The 14,976-nt window shown below is 56.1% G+C and overlaps 1 protein-coding gene across 2 annotated transcripts; it reads right to left on the bottom strand.

The window, feature by feature from the left end:
• Positions 1–1,650: 1,650 nt before the first annotated feature.
• Positions 1,651–8,704, bottom strand: MYADM (myeloid associated differentiation marker). 2 transcript variants are annotated; one of them, XM_027037348.2, is made up of 3 exons: positions 8,482–8,704; positions 4,876–4,941; positions 1,651–3,550 (listed from the first exon to the last, which is right to left on the bottom strand). In XM_027037348.2, the coding sequence occupies exon 3, from the start codon at positions 3,546–3,548 to the stop codon at positions 2,580–2,582; it is 969 nt and encodes a 322-aa protein (XP_026893149.1). In that variant the 5' UTR covers positions 3,549–3,550; positions 4,876–4,941; positions 8,482–8,704; the 3' UTR covers positions 1,651–2,579. The 2 variants fall into 2 exon arrangements, with proteins under 2 accessions (XP_026893149.1, XP_026893148.1); XM_027037347.2 differs by lacking the exon at positions 8,482–8,704 and adding an exon at positions 7,204–7,303.
• Positions 8,705–14,976: the final 6,272 nt, after the last annotated feature.

The following is a 14,976-nucleotide window of genomic DNA, read 5'->3' as shown; positions in this document are numbered from 1 at the left end:
GTGGGTTCAAGCATGGGGTGGGGTGGGGAGGGGGCGAGACGCCCTTGCAGGAGGCAGGCATCGGTGTAGGTCGGAATTCTGGGGTGCACACTGCACAGATCAAAAGGAGGCTTCTCCTCGCTGGAAATCGGTGCGTCTGTTCCAATTAGCCCTTCCCGCCCCTCCGGGGCGGGGGGACCCCCTCCCTCCCTCCTTTGAGATAGCTCTCCCCAGTTGCTTTTGCTGGGGTCCAAGTGCATAAAATAGGTTGCATGATCCTGGGATTTTTGCAGACTTCTGTTTAGATATTTGCGGGTCTCCTCCGGCTGGAGAATCCGACAACAGGAATCTCTGTGGGGCAGAATCATTGTAGGAGTAATTCGTTTGCTCTTTATCGAGGTCTTCTGTGGACCGGTTGTCAGGAAGCTTAGAACTAAGGGAAAGAAGGAGCTGATGATAGGAACGCAGGCAGGGTCAGATCCTGAAGGCCCAGACTGGAGCTTTGGTATTACCTGTAGGCAGTGGATAGTAGGATGTGGAAGGATTTGAGCAGGGGAGGGCAGTATCAGACCTGGATGCTAGAAGCATCCCTCTGGGGCCAAGGTGGGCTAGGGGTAGGCTAGTCAAGGGGGAGGCTGAGATGCTAGTTCAGGAGAAACAAAATACCTGAGCTAGGTCAGGAGCCTGGAGAAGGGGACAGACAGTTGAAGGAAGGACAGACAGTGTCGGATGAGCCACTGACAGAAGTCGGGGAAGAACCAGTGCCTGGATTCTCAGCCGTGAGAGCCTGTTCCTGAGATTGGAAACCTGAAGAGTTGATTTTGGAAGAAACATTGCACTCAGATGGAGACACTATTTCTGAGGTGCTCCTGGACTCTGAGGAAGGATAAATCTTGTCCGCTTCGATCCTAACTAGTTCTGGTTGGAGAGAGTAAATTGGGAGATTCAAAGGATAAAGTTGTCCCCTTCTGGGGTGCCTGGGTGGCTCAGTCGGTTAAGCTCAGGTCATGATCTCACGGTTTGTGGGTTTGAGGCCCGCGTCGGGCTCTGTGCTGACAGCTCGGAGCCTGGAGCCCACTTTGGACTCCGTGCCTTCCTCTCTTTCTGCCTTTCTCCTGCTCCCCCCACCCACTCTCTCTCAAAACAAAACAAAAAGAATAAACATTAAAGTTGTCCCCTTTTCCCACCAGTCCTAAGAATCTAGTCCTTGCCCTCTCTCCTGGAGCCCTCCCCAGTAATAAAGCAAGCACAATTTTTTTCTTTTATCTTTATATTGATGTAAAAAAAAAAATTACGGATGTGGGAATAGGGCAACGGACGAGTCTTCCCTCTGTGGTTGACAGAAGGGACCCATGGGGACCAGAAGCTCCAGGGAATTAAAAAAAAAATAAAATATATATTTATACATTTATATATATGACGTTATGCATGTGAGTCCCAGAGAAGCAAGGAAGCAGCTACAGGAAGCAACTAACACACAGAAACACACCTGTGTGTGTGTGTATGTGTGTGTGCACCACACTCCAAGTAATGCAATCCCTCTAAGGCAACAGCAACCCCGCCCCCCCCCCCAAGAAAAAGAAATTGAAAAGCAACTTCCCCTTTTAGAATAGGGCCACTCAATGTAAGTTTTGCCCCCATAACCAGGAAGCAGAAAAGAAAGCAAACAAACCCAGGCTAGCATTGCCGTTAAGGCAGGCAGTGGCCATTTTTTTTCTCCCAGCAAAGGCAGGACGGGCTATTTTTAACACTAAGGCTGGAGGGCCACATCGCTGCCCCTCACAAATACTTCGGAGGGGTTTTCGATAACGCAGAGAGCAGTCGGGCTGGAAAAACGTTCACCCTTGACTTCCTTTAAGATGGCCTCTAGGCAGTGGATTCTTAGTAAGCCTGGCAAAAATTCTGGAGGCAGTCTCAGGCGAGGCTGGGTGCCGAGCAGGACCCAGGGACCCGGGGTCTGTCTGTGGGTTAAGCATCATACCCACTGGAAAACCTTTGGCCTCCAGAGATTTTTTTTTTTTTAACTTAAAGGGGACCTGTACGGTACACCCCCCTCCCCTGGGAGAAAGGGAGCCCAATCCCTAGCTACCCTCCCCCCCTCTCCCCCAAACACACACGTACACACCAACAAGGCACAGCCAGGGCGGGCAGGCATGCTTTGGCAATGAGGCCCCTCGGGGAGGCCAGGGGTATTAACAGCTGCAGAGAGAGGTGTGGGACAGACAGGTGGAGCTCAGCACCTTTGGAGGTGGGGGTAGAGAAGAAGGAGTCTTGGAGCTCCCGAGGAAATTGGAAGAAAGAAAACGGGAAGGGGTGGCTAAGACACAGGCAGATGAGAAAATGAGAGGACCAGAAAAGAGCCGGGAGAGGCAGAACAGGTCAGAAAAGAAGACCATGAAAACAGAAGGGCAAATGGGCCAAACAGGATACGGGCAACCAAACAAAACAGGAAGGGAAGGAGAGAGGAGCCCAGAAGCGAAAGAAACGGAAAAGAGCAAGGGAAACTGGGAAGGACAGGAGAAAGGTGGAAGACAGGGAGCCCGGAAGAGGAAATGAGAACCTGGGCACGAGGGGGGAGTCAAGAGCCCCGGGCCGGAGCCTCACACCCGAACAAAAACCAGGCGGGCCGAGTACACGAGGTCAGCCACGTAAGCCAGCAGGTTGATGGCCGTCAGGATGGCCACGGCCAGCCGGCGGTCCCAGGTGCACACGTAGAAGGTGTGCCTGTCGCCGCAGTTCACATCCCTTGAGCGCCGCGGTTGGCCACCGTACTTCTCATCGAACTGGTAGAGCGGCCAGAGAACCAGGGCAGTGGCATACAGGAGGACCGACAGCAGGGCCAGCCCGGACAGGAAGCTGGGGAAGGAGATGGGCAGCACGTTGGTGCAGTCACCCAGGTTCAGCAGGATGGCCACGGCCGCCAGGATGAAGCAGATCGAGTACACGGCCACGCACCACTCCAGCGCCGGCTGGTGCTGGTACAGGTACGGGCTGCTGATGAAGGCAAAGATGACACAGGCCACGAAGGTCTCCAGCACCTTGAGCAGGCCCGGCACGGTGGCCATGTATCCGGTGATCTCCCCGGGCCGGGCCCGGGTCCAGGCCACTTCGGTGGCATAAGCCACGCAGGCGATGCAGGAGAAGGCGGTGGCGGCGATGGCGTGGTCCCGGGAGCGGCCGTGAGACAAGAACTGGACGTAGGTGGTGGGGTAGATGATGGAGGCCGACAGGCAGAAGAGGGCGGCGTAGCAGGCGTAGGTGATGGGGAAGTTTCGCCAGGACAGGGGGAAGCGGGCCTGGAGCCCGCCCAACTCGACTATGAGGATGATGAGGGTCACGGAGAAGCAGAAGCACCACGTGAACATGGACCAGTTACCCATGGACCCCGTCCAAGCACCCACACTGGCCACCAGTGAGAAGGCCACGCAGGTGGACACCAGCTGCAGCAGGCGGAGGAGGCCCAGGGGCTGGGTCAGCGCCCTAGGGGACCCCACGATGGTTGGGGAGCCCAGGCCTGAGGAGGACGACATGGTGGTGGTGACGGTCGTGCGGGTCACGGTCACCGGCATGGCTGGGAAGAGGGCAAAGGAAGAGTCCTAAGAAGGTTCTAGATGTGGGAACCCAGGCCCTCAGCCCTTCCTCCCCTGGGGACAAAGGACTCAAGCTGGCGGAGGGGGGAGACGCGGCAGGACTAAGGGGCTGAGTTGGTCACCCAAGTGCCAGCCCCCTCCTCCGTCCTGACTGGGGTTTCCCACGTCCTGTGGCAGAACCCAGGAGTCTGGGCCGCTGTCTCTGCTTCCCTCTCTCTGCAACCCAACTACCGTGAAACCACCCCAGACTCTCAAAACTGCCCTCCTTCCCCCAGGGACTCAGCCTCCCAGCCACTCAAAAACCTCCCGACCGCACGTCAGAACAAGAGGTTCTGACCTCTTCACTGGGCTCCACCTCCTCCCTCTGGGTACCCAGGGCTCCACTGCCCACCTTCCTTCTATCACCCTGCAGGCATTTCCAGCCTCCCCGGGTGAGAACATTCTCTGGGACTCACAGGTGATCAGAGCCTCTGCCCTCCCGACCTGTCTCTGGAACTGGACCTGAGCTCTCCACAGCACGCACGCCCTCTCACCTCGGAGATCAAGAGTCTGGGCCCTCAGTCTGAATCCCACCTGGGATTTGGGTGTGGAGTACTTCACCCAGGGACACCGAGCTTCCGCCTGTCTCGGCCCCTCCCGCGCACGTGGGGTCCAACCTTCAAATTCCCCAGGGCGCCCAAGAAGCTTGGCTCTCCGCGACCCAGCCCCTTCCACGGAAACCTCCAGGCCTCTCACGTCCTGTTACACAGCTTCAGACCCCAGGACTCTGGGCCCTCAGCCTTGGGCACACCAGACACCTGTGGTTTGGGAAATCCACTTCTTTCTTCTGTCCCTCCAGAACCTTCTGTCTCCTTGTCCTACAGACCCTCTGGAATAGAGAGGGTCCAGCCTACTGGGGACCAGGTGTTCAAATCCTCCCCCAGGTCCTAAAACCTCTAATCTCTCAGCTTCCACCCTACAATTTCAGACGGCCTCTCTCAGCCACAGGGAAATAAAACTTCCTCCTTCCAGGGTCAGGCAGTAGAACAGGCTTTAACCTTACCTAACTGAACCTAGGAGAGGCCCCGAGGGCGCAGGAGCCCAGCTCCTGGGCACACTTCTCCCTCGGGTACACAGGTGTCTGGGTCTCCTTCCTTGGAAACCAAGCTCCCAGGTCCTTCTCTCGGACCCAGGAGTCCAGGCCCCCAGATGCTCCTCCCTCCGACACAAAAGTCTGGGCGGGAAGCCCCCTCTGCCCTCAGACCCAAGGAGGCCGGGCCCCCAGCCCCTCCTCCCTCAGACACGGGGCGTCCCGGCTCCCACTCACCAGCAGTCTTTGCGGAGGACCCAGACGCAGAAAGATCCGGCTCTGGAGGTGGATTAGGTCAGACACCTGGAAAAGGCCAGTCAGAGCACTGGAGGGAGGGAGGGAGAGTCCGCGCCCAACCCAGCCCCCGCTCCGCCCCTCCCGGGACCCAGGCGACCAGCTCGCCCAGAACGCGCCGCCAGCCTCCGCAGCCTCGGCGCCCTCCCAGCCAGGGCGGGGATTTGGCCTCGGGCCGGGAGAGGTCCCGGCGGTGACCCCAGGGAAGCCCCGCCCCTGCCCCGTCCCCAAGTCCCCAAACTGCAGAAGCGAAGTGGAAGGAACCCGGTGAAAGTGCACGCCCCGCGCGCGGGCCGGCGTGGGTGTGAGTGATCTTAACCTCGCCCCAGCCCAAGAAAGTCGCGGGCCCGGCCGGCGGGAGGGCCCTGGGCGGTGGCTGCGGGGGCGGGCGGCCTGGCCAGGCGCAGCGTCTCCGTGCCTTATAAGGGCTTCAAGTCAGCCCAGCCATCTGGAATGTGCCGGGGACCAGGGGGCGGTGCTGGGACCTCCGCCCCGCGCCGGCCTCCGGGATCGCCGCCCCACTTGTGGATTCCGGGGAGGGGGTGGGGCGCGAGTCCAAACTCCAGGTCCCAGGAAGGGAGGCCCGAAACCTGAATTTCTGGGGCCTCCAAAATGTGAGTCCTGGGTCCCTAGAGCATGGACTGGGAGCCTGGACCCCAAGAAGAGACCCCCGGGTTTGCCTAGGGGAACCCCACCCCCCCACCCCACCCCAACCTCGAAGCTGGAAACCACACTGTTGGAATCCAGTCCAGAGATTAGTAGCCACACCTCCCACCGACCCTCGGAAGTCAGGTCTCCCTGCGGGGGCTGGGCCTCCGGGGCCACCTGGGAGGTGCTAGGCGGGAGGCGGCCGCCTCCAGCTCCCCGCCACGCCCTCCGAGAACCCGTTAGGAGGAAGTCAGGGCTGGCCTGCGCTGGGGCGCCCTGGAAAGCGGGTACTACCGGGTCCCGAGCGGGGAAGGAGAAACAGGGCGGGCCACAAATCCAGAAGTGCCCCAAGGAAGGAGGGGGGTGGTGCAGGGACCACCCGGAGGGGAGGGGGGGTCCTTCTCCACCCTCCGCGCCTCCAGCCGCCGCCTGAGGTCAGAACTCAGGAATGCATCTCCGAAGACAGGCGGAGGGAGAGGAAACACCCCTTCGCCTTCTCGGCGCAGTTTAGGACTCCCCCGGCCACGCCCCACGCTTTCTCCACCTCCAAGCCAAACACCACACCCCATCACCCGCACAGAATCGCGTCCCTGAACCCCAGCCTCCACTCTCAGCAACCCAAGGCCTCTGGCCTCAGCCTTGGCTTCTCCCAGCCTAGGACACCAGCTTCCCAGCTTCGTCTTCGCCTTTGCGAGCACGGTGCTGGACCTCAGCCCACCGCCTGTCTGGCCCGAAGTTCGAATTCTGTCTTCGGAATGGAGGGGTGGGGAGCAGGGAAGACCCCTCTCTTTCTCAAATCCAAGCTCCCAACTCCAAGCGCCTCCTCTCGTGAGGACCTCCTCTTGCTAGATTTTAGCCCCCTTCAATCAGGGCACTTAGGAGTCCCCATCCCTCCTCCTCAGACCCAGGATTTCAGACCCCCAGCCCCTCCTCCCTCAGACCCTGGAGTCCAGACCCCCAGCCCCCTCCTCCCTCAGACCAAGGAGTCCTGCCCCCAGCCCCCTCCTCCCTCAGACCCTGGAGTCCAGACCCCCAGCGCCCTCCTCCCTCAGACCCAGGAGTCCAGACCCCCAGCCCCCTCCTTCCTCAGACCCTGGAGTCCAGACCCCCAGCCCCCTCCTCCCTCAGACCCACCGAGCTCCTCTTCCCTCAGACCCAGGAGTCCTGCCCCCAGCCCCTCCTCCCTCAGACCCAGGAGCCCAGACCCCCAGCCCCTCCTCCCTCAGACCCAGGAGTCCAGACCCCCAGCCCTGCCTCCCTCAGACCCAGGAGTCCAGACCCCCAGCCCCCTCCTCCCTCAGACCCTGGAGTCCTGACCCCCAGCCCCTCCTCCCTCAGACCCAGAAGTCCAGACCCCCAGCCCCCTCCTCTCTCAGATCCAGGAGTCTAGGCCCCCAGCCCTTCATCCCTCAGACCCGGGAGTCCAGGCCCCCAGCCCCTCCTCCCTCAGATAGATGACATGTGAGTGCAGGTCTGAAGCCCTGTCCCCTCCAGAATCCGAGTCCTGATCCATGACCCAGTCTTTCTGGACACTCAGACACTCGGAACCCCAGCCCTTCCCTCCCTCTGCACCCAGGAATCCTGACCGCAGCGTCCGCGCCGGGGGGGTCCCCGCAGCCTCACCTCTCGGGCTGTGGCGGCTGCTGCTGAGACAGAGGCGACAGCTGCAGACTGGAAGCGTTTGCTAACTGGGTGGGGTTGGTGGGACCCGGCGCGAGCGCGGGGCCAGGGCTGAGAAAGGGACTCCCTGAGCCAGGGGTATCCCAGGCCCGCCCCTGAGGCGGAGCCGAGAAAAGACCACGCCCCTCCCCGGGAGAAATGGACCTGGGCTCTCCCGCCCCGCCAGTGCGGAGGGGGGGGCGGGGTGGAGGGCTGAGGTCACTGTTGCCGTGGTGACAAAACAGGAAGATACAACAGCTGGCGGTGTGGGGGCTCCTGGGGGCTGCCCTCCCCGACTCGGCCCTAGCGCAGTCTCCAGGGGAGGCCCGGGAAGGCCGTTGCCATGGCAACCCGTCTGTTTAGCCTCTGTTTTGGACGGAGCCCCCAGCCCAGGTCCCCACCCCGGTATCACCTCCCTCAATTCTCCCTCTCCCTTCCGGCCCCCTCCCCTCGTCGCCTGCTGCAGTCTGGCTCTTCCAGGCCGGATGCAATCTTGGATATCTGGGTCGCGGTGGGTGGGGGCACCGGGCCTGTCAGTTTGATGGGGTCTGTGGGCCAGGGTCCCTGAAAGAGCCGATCCCTAGGCTTTAAGAGCTGGGCTGAGGTCCCCGACTCCTGGGTCCCCAAATCCTCATTTACGCTGGGACTCGCCCATTGGTGGACGGGACTCCTGGGTCCCAGCTCACAGTCGATGGGGGCGGGGGGAGGGATGTTGACAGCAAAATGTCTGGATCTCGGGCGGTGGGAGTCGGAGCACGGGACTCCCAGGTTCCAAATGACGCCTAGGCTGGAGGCCCAGATTCCTGACGCAAAAAGCAATCAAAGCTCACACTCCTGGGTTTTCATCCGCTCAGATGTGCTCGCAAGCCGAGCCTCCCAGGTCTGGAGCTGAGAGATATTTTTGGCCTGCATTCCTGGCTCCCGGAGAGAGGGAGGGGCAGGGAAGCTCGAGGAGGACCGGGCCGGGGGCTGGGGGGGGGGGGTGGGGAGGGAGAGGGATGCTGCTGGGGGCGTCCGATTCATGATTCACGCAAGAAGGGAGGGGTCCGAGGAGCTGGTGTGCCCGAGGCCCGGCGCAAGGAAGGGGCCCGGGGTGCTTTCTCAGGGAGGCTCTGGGGCCCTGAAACTGAGCCACAGAGTCCAGAAGCAAGCAGGAGCTGAAGGTCGGGGTGCCCGCCCGGGGTAGGGGCGGGGCGGGGCCCGGGACGCCTGGGACCCTCCCTACTGGCCCGGCTCACTCACCGCGCTCCGCAGTCGTCCCTGGCGCGGCCTTGCTCGCGGCTGCCTCTGGGCGGGGCCTGGGTGGCGGCTGCGGTTGGTGCGCGACTCCGAGCTAACCGGGCGCTGCTGCCGCTGGGTGCCTTCCAGGCGGACAACCAAGGAGGCTTTGAGACCCAGCCCGCGCGAGTCGCGACCGGGTGGGGTGGTCGGGAGGGGTCCGGGAGCCCTGTCTAGCAGGCTGCGTGCCCTACGGAGGTGGGAGGGACTGGGGGGGGGGGTGCGCTGGACGCCGTGAGCGCGAAAGAAGTGGGGGGGGGGGCGCATGGGATGGTGGGGGAGGGATGTGGAGCTTGCATGCCCGCCTTTGTGCCCCTGCGTAGGGGGTAGGCACAGACCCTCTCTGTCCTTCTGTGGTCTGCATAGGGGAAGGGGTCTCTGTGAGCCTGGCATCAGGCCCTGCCTAAGGAGTCAGGACACGGTGCCAGTTGGAGGTCCTCAGGCTCCACTCACACACCTCCTTGGCCCCCGGTGCAGAGGCAGCTCTTTCCTGCTCCCTGCCCCAATTTTTGCCTGACCCCACAGTGGCGCTCCTGAGGTCCCCCCCCCCCCCCAAATAGTTCAGGAGAGGCCTCCACTCACAATTCACTACGTTGTCCTCTCTGGTGGAAACAGAAAGTTCCCCCAAACAGCAGAGTTCAGCCGGACAGGAAGAGGAAGCCAACGTTTAAAGAATGAGTCACTGGGTGTGATCTTGAGAAGTGATACCTTAGGGCTCCTGGGTGTGTGTCATCTGGCATCATGGAGGCGCCCCTGGTTCAGAGTGTTTACCCATCCTGTAGGACAGCCCCCCTCCACCTGGAGGATGTTGTCTCCAACCTGGCGCTGTATTCCAGCCCCAAACAGGCCGTACCTCTGTTCTGTGAAGCTAGCTGGGTAGGGGTGACGGGGTGCACGGACCCACCCACCGACTTCCTAATAAACGGAGCTCCTTGATCAGAAGCAATATTGTGTGACAGTGAACATGATGGTGAATAGGGCCATTCAGCGGGTACATAGATGCGGCTGTTGGCAGGAGTGGATAAGGCAAGGCAACCAAATAGCAACCCGGATTTAAATATTCCAGGCAGGAAGAAGTCATCGCTCCATTCGTGATGGAAGGAGTCCAAGGTGATTCTCAGGCCACCAGGTATTTGGGTGGTCTTCCTAGGAAGCGTGCAACGTTGGTGGGGGAGGGTTACCAGTGCCACAGTTGGCTGAGCTTTGCTGGGGCACATCCATGCCTAGCCCTCCATGGCCACTTTGTTCATGACTCCATTGTGCCAGGACCAGGGAGGCTGATGCTGAACTCTGTGAGGTCATCTGATCTGCCAGATGGCTTAATAGCCTTCTCTGCAATAGAGGTTTTTTGGGAAGAGTTCACCTGGATACGGATTATGTGCTGCTTTTCACTCCTGATGCATCTGACACCAAATATATGGGTTTTTTTTTCATACCGATGACCAGTCTCTAACCCTTCTGAAACCAAGTGTCCAATGATTTGTTTTAAAGATTTTATCTTTTTTTTAATTAAAAAAATATTGATTTATTTTTGAGAGAGAGACAGAATGCGAGCAGAGGCGGGGGGGGGGGGGGCGTTGCAGAGAGAGGGAGACACAGAGTCCAAAGCAAAGCAAGCTTTAGGCTCTGAGCTGTCAGCACAGATCCCCATGCAGGGCTCGAACCTACGAACCAGGAGATCATGACCTGAGCAAAAGTCAGATGCTTAACCAACTGAGCCACTCAGGCACCCCTAAAGATTTTATCTTTAAGTAATCTCTACACCCAGCATGTGACTCAAACTCATGAGTTGTACACTTTACCGACTGAGCCAGCCAGGTGCCCCTGTGGGGTCAAGGAATTAATTCCATTTGATTCCAGGTACCTCATGACCTGGAAGTAATACAGAACCCACAGGTACTGGCTCAGTCCCACAAGACCCCCCCCCCCCATACCCGCCTCCCTTCCGATTCCAGTCCAAGTCCCAGGCATGCCATACTTGTGACCGAATGACTATAAATCAAGGGTTCCTACGACCCCTTTTTGGGGGCCCATAATTTGCTACAATGGCTCACAGAACTCAAGAAAGCTCTTTACTTAGTATTACTGATTTATTACAAAGGACGGATCTCGGGGAGCCTGGGTGGCTCAATTGGTAAGCGTCTGGGTCTTGATCTTGGCTCAGGTCATAATCTCAAGGTTCCTGGGGTGGGATCGAGCCCCTGCATCAGGCTCTGTGCTGACATTAAGGAGCCTGCTTAGGATTCTCTCTCCACCGCCCACTCTGCCCCTCCCCCACTTGTGCATGGGCTCTTGCGTGCACACACGGGCCCTCTCTCTCTCAAAATAAATAAATAAGCTTTAGGGGCATCTGGGTGGCTTGGTCGGTTAAGTGTCGGACTTCGGCTCAGGTCATGATCTCACAGTCCGTGAGTTCGAGCCCTGCGTCGGGCTCTGTGCTGACAGCTCAGAGCCTGGAGCCTGTTTCCGATTCTGTGTCTCCCTCTCTCTCTGCCCCTCCCCTGTTCATGCTCTGTCTCTCTCTGTCTCAAAAATAAATAAACGTTAAAAAAATTTTAATTTGTTAAAATAAATAAGCTTTAAAACAAAACAAAACAAAAAACAAAGGATACAACTCGAGGACAGACAAATAGGAGAGACACATAGGGCAAAATATGGTGGGCATGCCAGTTCCCATACTCTGCTGCGTTTACCAACCAGGAAGCTAAGAAACCCGTTGTTGAGGAATTTTATGGGGGGGGGCACTTGGGTGGCCTAGTCAATTAAGTGTCTGACTCTTGATTTCAGCTCAGGTCATGATGTCACCATTCATCAGTCAGAGCCCCACATTGGGCTCTGCTCTGACAGCACAGAGCCTGCTTGGGATTCTCTCTCTCTCTCTCTCTCTCTGCCCCTCCCCTGCTCACATTCACTCTCTCTCTCTCTTTCAAAATAAATAAATAAACCTAAAAAATAACAAATAAAAATTAAAATCCCATCTCTTAAAAAAAAATAAAAAGGAGGGGTGCCTGGGTGTCTCAGTCAGTTAAGCGTCTGACATCAGCTCACGTCATGATCTCACAGTTCATGGGTTCAAGCCCCAAGTGCTGACAACTCAGAGCCTGGAGCCTGCTTTGGATTCTGTGTCTCCGTCTCTCTCTGCCCCTCCCCCACCCACACTCTGTCTCTCTCTCAAAAAAAAAAAATAAACATTAAAAAATTAAAAAAAAAAGAATTTTATGGAAGTTCCATAATATAGGATGGTCGCTGAAAATTCCAACCGTCCAGTCCCAGGATTGGTTTCTCAGGCATCCAGCCCCCATCCTGAGCCACCCACCTGGGGGTTCACCAAGACTCATCTCATTAGCATAAACTCAGGTGTGGTTGAAAGGGGTTTATATTGAATAAAAAAGATCCTCCTCTCATCTCCTACCACTCAGGAATTACAAAGATTTTAAGGGGCTCTGTTATATCAACATCACACAGATATTTCTATACGTCCATTGGAAACTCACTCATTCATCAACAAAGATTTATGAGTGCCTCCTATGTGAGCATAAATGCCCTCCTCCAATGGGGATTTTTCTCTAGATGCAGTGACTTCATCTGAATGGGATATTCCCACTGTCTTCAGACTACCGGATTCTCAGCAACTTCCTTGAGGTGACAGGCTGCCCAGTTTTCATGGGGTTTATCTCCCATGCTCTGGCATGTGTGTGTCTTAATGAGACATACAGTGTATGTACCTTCTCCTTCCCACTTTTTACACATTATCACCATTATGTCATACATGCAGTTGGCCACGGTGGAATCCATGGGGTATTGAATGATGATCTTGGTCTGAAACTGAGTCATCAGCGGGCCTCACTCACTCTGAAAGCTCTAAGGGAAAATGAGTGCCTTGCCTCTTCCAGCTTCTTAGAACTGTGGTTTCCTTGTCCTGTGGCCTCATCATTCCAATATCTACCCTCTGTTTTTTTGTTTGTTTGTTTGTTTGTTTTTTATATCTTTATCTTGAGAGAGATGTAGAGAGCAAGGAGCAGAGAGGTAGGAGCAGAGAGAGAGGGAGGGAGAAAAAATCCCAAGCAGGCTCTGTGCCATCAGCACAGAGCCCGATGAGGGGCTTGAACTCATGAACCATCATAGCCTGAGCAGAAACCAAGAGTTGGCGGCTTCACTGACTGAGCCACCCAGGTACCCCTACTGCCTGTTTTTATGTCACCTTGTCTTCTGTGTGTGTGTCTTCTCCTCTTTGGTCTGTCTCAAATATCTGCCCCCCGTCTTCTCAGAATATTAGGACATTTACCATTGGTTTTAGGGCCCACCTGGATACATGGATTGGTCATTCTAGATGCCAAGGGCTGCGTTGATTTCATCCATCAAGGAGACCAGCTGAAATTGGAGTTGCCCTGCTGGTGTCCTGTCTTTCCAGCAGTGAGCCTTGTGGACATGGGGACAAACGTGAGGCAGTGGATCTCAGTTTTCCCCAGGGAGGTGGGGTTTCTTGAGATGATGGAAACCCATGACCAGGACCCTACAGGAGGGAATCTTAGATCCTGGCTCTCTCAGTCACCACCACCCTACTCCAGCTCCTCCCTGCTCAAGTCCTCAGAAACTCTTGATTTAGGGGCAGCTGGGTGTCTCAGTTGGTTAAGCGTCCAACTCTTGGTTTCAGCTCAGGTCATGAGCTCACGGTTCGTGAGTTCAAGCCCCACGTCTGACTCTGTGCTAACAGCGTTGAACCTGCTTGGGATTGTTTCCTTCTCCTTCTCTTTCCTTGTCTCTTCCTCTTAAGTAGGCACAATGCCCAACATGGAGCTTGAACCCACAACCCTGAGATTAAGAGTTGCATGCTCTTGGGGGCGCCTGGGTGGCTCAATCAGTTAAGCATCTGACTTCGGCTCAGGTCATGATCTCACGGCTTGTGGGTTCGAGTCCCGCGTTGGGCTCTGAGCTGAGAGCTCAGAGCCTGGAGCCTGCTTTGGATTCTGTGTCTTCCTCTCTGTCTCTGATTCTCCCCTGTTCACACTCTGTCTCTGTCTCTCTCAAAAGTAAATAAAACATTTTTAAAAAAATGTTAAAAAGGGGCGCCTGGGTGGCTCAGTCAGTTAAGCGCCTGACTTCAGCTCAGGTCATGATCTCACAGTCTGTGAGTTCAAGCCCTATATTGGGCTCTGGGCTGACAGCTTAGAGCCTGGAGCCTGCTTTGGACATGTGTCTCCCTTTCTTCTCTGTGTCTCCCCTGCTCATGCTCTGTCTCTCTCTCGCTCTCAAAAATAAATAAACATTAAAAAAAAAAAAAAAGAGTTGTATGCTCTTCCAACTGAGCCAGCCAGGCTCCCCAAAGCCACTTCTTTAAGTATTCTTTCTTCTCTCACCTTCCCTGAAGTAAATTACCCACCCTCCCCCCGCCATGCCCCCCAGGCTGTTCTCTGGCCTTATCACCTTTTTGTCATCTACTGACCTCCTAGTTACAGATGTGCCACGAACAGGTGATAGGTGGGCTAGAGGTATTGATTCCCTTGACTCTCAGAGTGGCCTGGCTGCCTCTGTTTGTGGCAGGCTTATCTAATTAGCTCCATGAGCTGCAAAAATATCATCATGTTTCTATTTGCTCCATGACGAGAAACCATCTGGGAGACACTAAGAGCTGCAACGTTGATGGTGCCCTCCACCCCAACCATCTTCTCACTTTCCCACATCCCTCTGACATCAACCACCTTCCACCTTACTTTCTCAGCAACCCCACCATCACCTTTTCTTAACTTGATAGGAATCCCCAACTGCACACCCTCTCTTTCCTTTGGATACGACTCCACAGTCCATCATTTCAATAATACTCTTGCCATGTTGCCTGTCTCACACTCTTCTGTCTTTGTAAGGCCCCAGTCTCGGAGAAGAAAAAGCCCACCTGTCATGTTCTGTTTTGTTTTCCTGAGCTTGTCTCTAAAGCAAGTGAGCATTACTGGAGAAAGTCTCGTTACAGGGCAGAGTGGTTCCATCCTGAATATGTGATGGCCCAACTCCACGTGCTCTGGGCATTGCCCACAGTCCCACTACTATCACCTGGTCAACTCATTGTCATTTCCGTGGTGACAAGTGCAATATTTTTACCCTCTTCAATCTCTGACACCCTTTATGCCTCCAGCCATGCATTCTCAGCCTATGATCTGCCCCCTTTGAGAGACAATAAAAGCCATCCTCTGGAAAGCCCCTCAATGTCCTACACTAAAACCACAGACCTGACTCTCTTTCCAGGACTACCTTCCTCTAACAATTGCAAAGTTGTTCTTCACCATTCTCTGGAAAGCCCCTCAATGTCCTCTACTAAAACCACAGACTTGGCTCTCTTTCCGGGACTACCTTTCTCTAACAATTGCAAAGGTGTTCTTCTCAACTCATGCCAAGCCTTCATGGCTTTTTGATTTTTTTTTTAATTTTTTTTAATGTTTATTTATTTTTGAGACAGAGAGAGACAGA

The sequence above is a fragment of the Acinonyx jubatus genome, chromosome E2, assembly GCF_027475565.1.
Source record: "Acinonyx jubatus isolate Ajub_Pintada_27869175 chromosome E2, VMU_Ajub_asm_v1.0, whole genome shotgun sequence".
Classification (NCBI taxonomy): domain Eukaryota; kingdom Metazoa; phylum Chordata; class Mammalia; order Carnivora; family Felidae; genus Acinonyx; species Acinonyx jubatus.
Note: the sequence above shows the minus strand (reverse complement) of the source record. Positions and strands in the feature narration are given on the sequence as shown.

Bases quoted from the DNA above. Each gene is read 5' to 3' on its own strand.
- MYADM (XM_027037348.2), bottom strand. From the start codon at position 3,548: ATGCCGGTGACCGTGACCCGCACGACCGTCACCACCACCATGTCGTCC.